Genomic DNA, 9072 nt, shown 5'->3' with positions numbered 1-9072 from the left:
CAACACCTGAGAGACAGCTCAGCCAAGTAGGGGGGACTCAAATGGGTAGCAAATTTTTTGAAACCAGCTCCCCGTACTAGACAAGAAAATTAACCTTTTTTTGGGGGGGGGGGCACAGAACTGAAGACATTTCTTAATCAAAACAAAGTGGAAAAGCCATCTAATCCAGGATGAAACCTAACAGTTAAACATTCTTTTCCTTGTCTGCTTCCTTGGCTGGCTTTCCCAGCACACCTTGTCCCAGGCTAACTTGAATAAACACACACATGTGACCACATGAGGGCGGGAAGAAAACCAAGTGGGGGTGGTGAAATTCTGAATGGAATGCAGCCCCAGCTAGTTAGGGGGCCCAGGCTAAGACCTCTGGCACTGGCTGCGGATTTATACAGGCAGTGAAGCCAAAACAATGAGCTCATGGGCAAGAATGCAGCCTGTGGGGAAGACTGGGCAGTTGGAGCAAACTGGTTTTTTAACCAGGATGGGAATAGCTGTAATCAAGTCTCCCACGGGAACGGGATTAGGGAGAGTGGAGCCACCATTCAGTATCTTGGGGTCCCATTAAATAGCTTTGGGAGGCTGTTCTTTATTAAAAGTTTGTTCTCTAGAGCGCACAGCACTCTTGGGTCTGACTTGGAAAAATTGGTTCCTTTGCCTGGTTATGTGAACCTGGGTGGGTAAAGGACAGATGGCTGGCGAGGGAGCTACCCCAGGTGAGGTTCTGAAGACTTTATTCAAAACAGCTGGATTCAAAGCAGGTCTGCCGAAGCCAGCTCCTACACCAAGATCCAGGGACGGCTATAATCCGAGACCGAGTGTATTCAGGGCCACCACTGACGTGACGGGGAAAACAATCAATGGGGTCTATCTTCTCTACTTCCCAAATAAACACGATCCACCCAGCTGTGTGTCATTTACACCAAATTCAGACTTTTAAGACCAAAGACACATCTTTTTTTTTTTTTTTTCTCCACCAGGGATTTTCCATCTTTTTAAATGTTATTTATTTTTAGAGTGAGCACACGCGAGAGCACAAGCCAGGGAGGTGCAGAGAGGGAGAATCCCAAGCAGGATCCGCGCTCAGCGTGGAGCCTGATGCAGGGCTCAATTCCAGGACTGTGAGTTCATGACCTGAGCTGAAATCAAGAGTTGGGCTGAGCCACCCAGGCTCCCCTTATTTTTATATAAGGCCACAAATGGAAGAAACTGAAGAGATATATTCAGTGGCTATGTATGATGAAGGGGAAGGCAGGCAGGGAAGGAAATGAGAAGAAAAAAAATGATCTAAACCTCCCCACCCTCCCCCTGCACTCCTGGAAGTTCTTTCCCAACTCCATGCTTCTGTGCATGTTTGTTTCCTACTCATTCTTTAAGGTTCAACCTCAAATGTTTCTTTTGAACCCTTGACCATCTGCTTCCAGAAGTGGTCACCCTGCTTTGTTCCACCCTTTATCTTAGAATATCTTTATCATAGCACTTCATGAAATGTACTCTAATTATTTTCATCCATAGTTATCACTCCTACTAGATTGTAAGCCTGTAAGCCATCTTGGCACAATTGCTTTCTCATTATATGGTTTTGTGATACATTCAACTCTTCAGCCTGAGAACATTCTCTTATATAACTATACTATAATACACTCAAGAAATATAACATGATACAGTACCATTTAACATACTGCCCATATTAACATTTCCCTAATTGTGCACACTAGAGTTTTCACCAAGGGTCCAATCAAAGATCTACCATTAGTTGCCATGTGTCTTCCCACTGTTCCTTTTTTATTAAGTAGGCTCCATGCCCAATATGGGGCTTGAACTCACAACCCTGAGATTAAGAGTCGCATGCTCCACTAAGCCAGGCAGACACCCTTTTCCCTAGTTTTTTTTCTGATGGAATTTGAGAGAAAGAATTATTCTCTTTGTAATTCCAGCATCCAACAGTGCAAGGTAAATAGCAAGTAGTTCACTGACATGTAATGGATGAATGAAGAGACTCAACAAACATCTGGCTGCCTAGAGCTCATTAAATGTCCCAGCTCATTGCACAGTTGAAACGTTTACTAAACTTCTTACTAAACGGAAAGTAATCCTTGAACAGGAAATGAGAAGGCAAAGTGAGTTAAGAATACAGAGACCAATGGCAGAAATAAGACCTGGAAATGGATGCTTGGAAGGGGTAAAACCTGGAGTAGCATTCTTGGCCCTCACAGATTTCCCACCAGTTAAGAATTACTATTCTATTCAGGTAAAGAAAGGAACTGCAAAGGGAAACCAGGTATGCTGTGGGTACAAAAACCTGCCACAGGTACCCTTTTTACCTCACAAGAATTATTAGTAAAGAACACTGAATTCTCAGCTCACCTGGCTAACGTCAGTTGGTAGAGCATGGGACTCTTGATCTCAGGGTTGTGGGTTCGAGTCCCATGTTGGGTGTTGAGATTACTTCATCTTTTAAGTAGGCTCCACGCCCAGTGTGGGACTTGAACTCATGACTCTGAGATCAAGAGTCGCATGTTCTATCAACTGAGCCAGGTAGGCGCCCCAAAAATAAAATCTTAAAAAAGAAAAAAAACCCCACTGAATTCTTAGGTCTGTTTCATCTGCCTGGAGACAGATTCCCAACCCCCTTCTTTCCACATGCTTCACATAACTAAGATAACACTGTAACAACTCTGAAACCAAAGAAGGTCTAAGTTTTCAAATCTAGAAACTGAGACGCCTTTGAACAGTGTGGTAGGGTGCAGAAGACAAAGTTCTGTAATCATCGAACAAGTGGGGCCAAAAAGAGCTAGGGATAATTTAAGATAGATCATCTTGAACTCCAGGAATAAACCACCCATGCTCTGGGAATCTGGCTGGATCCATGCTACACACCAGTTGTACAAGTTACTTCACTTTAACTTTTGTAAAATCCACCAGCTGTCACAACTGCTTTAAAATTTTCTGAAAGGAAATTATATGAAGCAAGAGGTAGCTCTAAAGTCACAAAAACAGGAACTGAAAGACAAAGTCTTGGTTGTGTCAAATGAAGGGAAGTGTTGATTATTTTGACTCCCTCGGTGACTCATGTTACCTGGTTACCATTTGAGCCAAGTTTTTAAGGTGTTAAACTAAGGAACATGACCACAGAAATGGCTTCACATCAAAATCTATCAACGGGAGCAATAGCACTGTGTACAACTCAGCTGGGGCCAAGATTTGGGCCCTTGGGTCCTAAGGTACCCTCCCCTCAATTTTCTGCTTAGGAGTGCATTAGTATGTAACCGCTTTCTTTGTAAGGATAAAAAGTTGCATTCTTCTGGTAGTCAGACTCCAGAAAAAGAGGAGCTTCTAAGCAGAAATGTGCTTCTAAGTGCACAAAAGCACAGAATCCTGTTCGTACAATTGGCATCCGGTGCTCAAGGCTTTTAAAACCAATATGCAAACTTCATATTTGCACATTGCCATGGTGATTCAGCTCCCTTTCTTTCAAGGTAGTTGAAGACAAGATAGAGTTTCTGAAATTTAAGTGCTTACTCTCCACTTCCTTTTTGAGAGAGGAAAGGGGAAAAGTACTGAAACAGTACCAAGAATCTTATCAAAACTCTTAAACTGTGGATGTTAATTCTTCTAGCTCCTTCATCTGAAAAGGTTGAGATGGGGAGATACAGTAAATGCAGCAACGAAACAGCTTACCTCAAAATTATACCAGCACATGGTGACTAAAAGAAAAATCAGGATTTTTGATTCTCGCTTAAAATGTAGAATTACTCCAAAGTACCACAGTAATACATTTCAAAACCCAACACCCCTGATTTCAATGAAATGGTTACTCTGAAGGGAACTATCCTTTGCCTGAGCAAATTAGCTTTATGGAGCTTTTGCTGGTCAACTCACCTATACTTATTTGCTCAGCTGACTTCCCTAAAAAGGCCTAAGTGGGGGGAAGACAATCATCGATTAGAAAACACCCATACCACACCTTGCATTTGAATAAAAGGTTTATTATTTTCTTCTCAGGAAAAACAGGAAGTTAGGGAAACACACTACATTTTACAGCCCATGTTAATTTGTAGTTGGTCCTAACCCTTCCTGGCACAGCTGTCAATAGCATGAGCTCTTTAACCAGAACCAAGATGTTCGCCCCCAACAGAGTGTGCCCGGACACTACAGGACTGCATGTTTTCCCTGAGAGACAGAAGACAAGTTGCTGAGAGCCAGCTTTCCACACAACCCTCCCCTTCCATTCTGGAGGATTTGCCTGAACTATGCAGCTAGCCAGCACTGAGGACACGTGCCTCCTCTCCCTACAAAACCACCCAACCTTCCCCAAAGCACTTGGGCTAAGCCCTCCAAGCCCCTGACCCAAAGTTTCAACTAAGATCCTTCTCTACATTTCAGCAGTCACACCTAGAAAATTGGGGTGGGTTCCCTAAACTCCACCAATCTCCATCTATGCGCTTATTTCCACAAGTGGATATGGGGAGACAGGCCTTTTAGTCACCTTTACCAGATCTTCAGATTAATTAAAAACTACATAAAGTGCTTTCAGGTCCTTAGAGATAGACATGACATAAATAAGTGGTTCATGATCAAGAACGATAAATACATAGGTAAAAATAGCTCTAGCTAGATGACCTTATGGCTCAAGGATGGGCAGGCAGGGCAATCCCTCCCTATTTATTACATTCTTAGTCATTTTATTCATGCCTGTTTTCATCTGGAGTCCACAGACCAAAGGTTACGTTCCAAGGATGAAGCTTTCAAATGACCCTAGATCTACTACAGAAGCTTTCTTCAGTTTACCAGTTTTTATAGAACTCTGAGGTCTAACAGAACCCATCCCTTTCTGTAATTTTAAATGAGCTTTTTCAAACATAAAGGAACCTAGAGAAAGTCACACCATTTGTTGTCCCCCTTCTCTGAAAATTCCTAAAGGGACTTTAAAAACTTTTCCCCCAAAGATAGGATAAAGCAGTAACTGAAAAGGTACCAAAGGAAAAGGGACTCCTCCACCATATGTCTCTCATGGTCATGGCACCCACTGTACTACCTACCACCTCCCAAGGATAAAATTCATTAAGGATGAAGGTCTGTGGTCTCCTGGGGGCTTACTTAGGGTTCATAGTGCCAAAAACTAAAAGGGCCAGTAGGAGTTCAGAGATGGCATGGTAAGGATGTAGGAATTGATATAACTATTTGTACAGGGAGAACAAGCAGCAAATACTTCAAGGAAGTATAGAAAATAAAAAGTTTGATAAAACATCAAGCCTGAAATCCAAAGAGATGCCAATGCAAAAATTTGAACAAAGTTTGGGAATCATTAATAGAAATGAAACATAAGTATTTGTTTTATTGATAGGCTTAGACCTGTGTTTAACAAGCAAGCCTAATAATAGCACCATGGTTAGACTATAAGCCTGCTTTTCCAAGCCGTTTTACAATTTATTAAGCAAACAAGGGATCAAATGTCTCTCATACACCTGATGTGATCTTTTTATACACATACTGCTAGTAAGTCCCATTTGGAACAGCTGAAAATCTTTTAGTAAAAGCTTTGAAGATGAGCTCATAAACTCAATTTAAATTTCACCAGTAAATTAACTCAAATGGAAAGAACTGAAATGAGTAGCTGCCCAATCAGAACCCATTATTTCTAAGTCACCAGCCGGCACCGCCCACCAAACTTAAAACTCCACCTTGACTCACTTATTGAAAACCTACATGTAATGAAGTGAAAGGATGAATTTCCATTCAATTTTTCAATCGCAGTTAAAAAAAAAAATCTAAGGAATACTTACCAAAATCAGATAGGAAAATTAAAGTCTGCACAGTTATGAATCAGAATTGTTCCACTACAACCAAGTTGCATACACTTACATCAACTGGTTCTGTATACAATCTATAACTGACCAGGATAAAATTTAGAATAGAAAAGCTGTAAGAAATAGATTCTTAACTACAGAAGTTGGAAATTTCAAACGGGTATGAAAAAATTAATGTATTTTGAGACTTTTCATCCCTTTACATTTCAAATAGACTTTCTGTAAAAATATATACAATTTTTACAGACAAATACATTTACAAGTTGTTTTTGTCTTAAAAATTGAGGATATTTTCATATTTGCAATTGTCATTATTGAGCCTTAAGTCAAGTATTCTTGGCCATTACTAGGCTAATAAACTAAACCACTCAAACCAAGCCAAAGTAGAACAGGTATAAAAAGTCCTGAGCACTTGGACTTTCTATTCAAGAAGTACACCTGGGAAAAGCTAATTGCAGAGAAAAAGCTTCCCTTCACACTCTGTTGTACAGTACGGAGGCTTCTAGTCATAGTTCTATTACCTGTAGCTTAAATCCATTTTATACAGATCACTGCCATTGTTAGTGCTTCTCTTTTAACACTATAAGAAGTTAATTATTTCAGTGGACATTTAATGGACTCTATGACTAGCCTGGCTACTGGCCACTCTCCTGTTCTAGACAAGGAAATCAAGTCTCTTCAAGCCTACCATCTTCACTAACTCTAAAAGTCCTCTTCCACGGCCCCCCAGTTTGCCTGTTGCTGAAATTGAACCTTGCTTTAGACAGTGACTCTTCAAGGGGGACTACTTTTCCCATGTATTTATTCCTGTTAGCCATAATCCTCTTGCCACTTGCTTTTCTACGTTGCTAGAGTAGAACTCTTGGAGGTTACAGCCTGGACAGCTTGAAGTCCAACTTCATAAATACATTTGATTCACAGCAGTCGTTATGTGATTTTGGTGCCTGGGGTTGGTTAAAAGTCAATTATTGCACTTAAAAGGCTATCTTATTAGATATGCCAAACCAGCTCCTACTCCAGCAACACCTGCAAAAGCCAGCAGCACATTTCTGATGCCACCTTCTAGGTCCTCTACGTGGAAGAACTCCACAAACCCATCCTAGAAAACAAAAAAGAAAAGTACATTTTCAAGTATGGGTTTCCAATGGCTTAAAAACACTATTCATAAAGAAAGATGAATTAAAATATCTAAGGTTTCCCCCCCAAACATAATGAACCAAATATTTACACCAGACGGCAGAAGACAAAAGGGGGGGGGGGGGGGGGGGGGGGGGGGGAGAGACACTCAGAAACGTTGTTTACTATCATCCGCCCAAGTGATTCTTATTTTTTCATAATTTGTATCCACAGAAGAGTATCCAGCTGAATTACAATACCAAAAACAAAAGTTTCAACAGCCAGTAAAACAGGCTACAGAACCGGGATTTTTGATGCAAGAATTTAAGACAGTCATACCACACTATCTCTGTGAGCCCACTACTTAAATCAGTATTAGGCAAACCGGTCCGTAAGTTAGAGCCTGAAACCTGAATTGTGCATCATAAAAAGCTTGAGATAACCCCAGACCTTCTTTATAAAATCCTTCATTCCATTTCCATTCCAAGGCCCCCTTCGACCTTAAAACAAACTTACCCAGCCTCTTTGTTTGACTAGCCAGTCTCGTTTTGTCCTTACAAGAACATCTGTGATGCTTTCTGCTAATGGTTCGATGCAGCTTTCTTGGTTTATACTCTTCAAGTGTTTGGCCACAAAGGCACCAAAAGAAATAAGAGTCACAATCCTGCCCCAGTTTGTTACTCCGTCACTGAAAACATGGACCATCACTCGAGACAAAGATTTGACATCGTCTTCGTTTTTGATGTCCAGTTTCCGAAGCATGCCTGAGAGGAAGAAAAGCATGCAGGTTCTCACGGCCTCCTTTGTCTAAACCGGCGCATGATCTGCCTGCCCACCCACGGCGGGGGAAATCGCTATTTGGGGTCCACAGAACTCGGGCCGACCCCAGTTGAAAAATGACATCCCACCCTTTCCGGGCTTTGAACAGAGCTGCCATTTCCACAAGAATTAAGATGGGCGGAAACAATGACTCACGGCCAGAATATTCTGGTTTCAGAAATAGATTGCGAGTCGTTTCAACACTGACTTGTTTTCGGTTTCCACCCCCATTCGGTGGGTGAGTCCGGGGACAGGTGAACCAGGGCAGCGCAGCCTCCGCGACTAACCAACCCCCTTACCTTGGAAGGCGGTCTCGTGGTTGCGCTGCACGCCGTCCCCGACCCGTCGGAGGGTCTCTAACGCCTTTCGGCTGGCCGCCCCAGACCCGCCCAGTGGTTTCGCGTCCTTGGCGCCAGTCGCCTGCTCCCGAAGGTACCGAGAGATAATCTCCAGCGACTGCCGGAACAACTCGTCCTCCTCCTCCTCTGCTGGGGGTGGCGTCGAGGGCAGTGAGCCGTCTGTGCCGGGGCCACTGCTGGCCTCCCCGACCAACTCCAGCAAAGGCAGGACAGCCGGCCGCTTCCCCAGAGGTTCTGGCTCGTACCCGTCTAGTTCCTCTTCGGGCGACATGATGGCGTCGGCGGCTGGGCCTTCCATCTTTTCAGGCGGCGACGCACAGCGGGTGGCCGCGAAGAACAGCAGCTTCGGAGGGGTCGCGGTGACGTCGGGGCCCTCGGCACCAATGGGCGAGGGCCGCGCGACCCTCCGGGCGTCGGGCGCGAGAGTGGCTGGGGGGCTCGCGCCGGCGCTTCCGCCAATCACCGCACCGGCTTCCCCTCCCCCTACCTCTCGCCGGGCCGTGGCCTCCTTCCCCACAGCCACAAGCCGCCCTCCCGAAGAGGAGGCGCCGCCGCTCCCGGCCGCCAGCCCGGCCCCCCCACAGTAGAGGTTGAGTCCGATTACAGCGTTTCTCTTGAGGCCAAACATCGTAAGCTGCTGCTGCCTCCGCCGCCGCCTCCTCCTCCTGGGTGAGAAAAATGGGGGAGGCCCTGACTCCTCAGTTGAAGGAAGCGGAAGTAAGGAGTGAGAGAGGGCCTCCTATATCAAGGTTTCAGAGCCAGTCCTACTCGGTGACGTCAGCAAATCTTTAAAAAAAAAAAAAAGGTACTCCCATAAAAGGGGAAAGGGGAGGAAGCTTCCCTAGAGCTGCGCACGGCACCTCACCGGCCGGTAGGGGTAGGGGCGGGGCTTTAGGGCTGGGCGGGGTCTTCCGACACTCGGTGGGCACGCGGTGGGTTACGTAAGGGCGACCCGGGAGCTGGGGCTGGTGGGC

The 9072-nt window shown here is 44.5% G+C and overlaps 1 protein-coding gene across 1 annotated transcript; it reads right to left on the bottom strand.

Moving 5' to 3' along the window:
• Nucleotides 1-513: 513 nt before the first annotated feature.
• On the bottom strand, nucleotides 514-8819 carry MCL1 (MCL1 apoptosis regulator, BCL2 family member). The gene is made up of 3 exons (XM_049616359.1): nucleotides 8039-8819; nucleotides 7437-7684; nucleotides 514-6903 (listed from the first exon to the last, which is right to left on the bottom strand). Exons 1-3 carry the CDS (start codon nucleotides 8724-8726, stop codon nucleotides 6787-6789), a joined length of 1053 nt encoding a protein of 350 aa, XP_049472316.1. The 5' UTR covers nucleotides 8727-8819; the 3' UTR covers nucleotides 514-6786.
• Between the last annotated feature and the right edge of the window lie 253 nt (nucleotides 8820-9072).

This window comes from Panthera uncia, assembly GCF_023721935.1.
Source record: "Panthera uncia isolate 11264 chromosome C1 unlocalized genomic scaffold, Puncia_PCG_1.0 HiC_scaffold_4, whole genome shotgun sequence".
In the NCBI taxonomy this organism is placed as follows: domain Eukaryota; kingdom Metazoa; phylum Chordata; class Mammalia; order Carnivora; family Felidae; genus Panthera; species Panthera uncia.
This window is presented reverse-complemented; position numbering and strand designations above follow the sequence as displayed.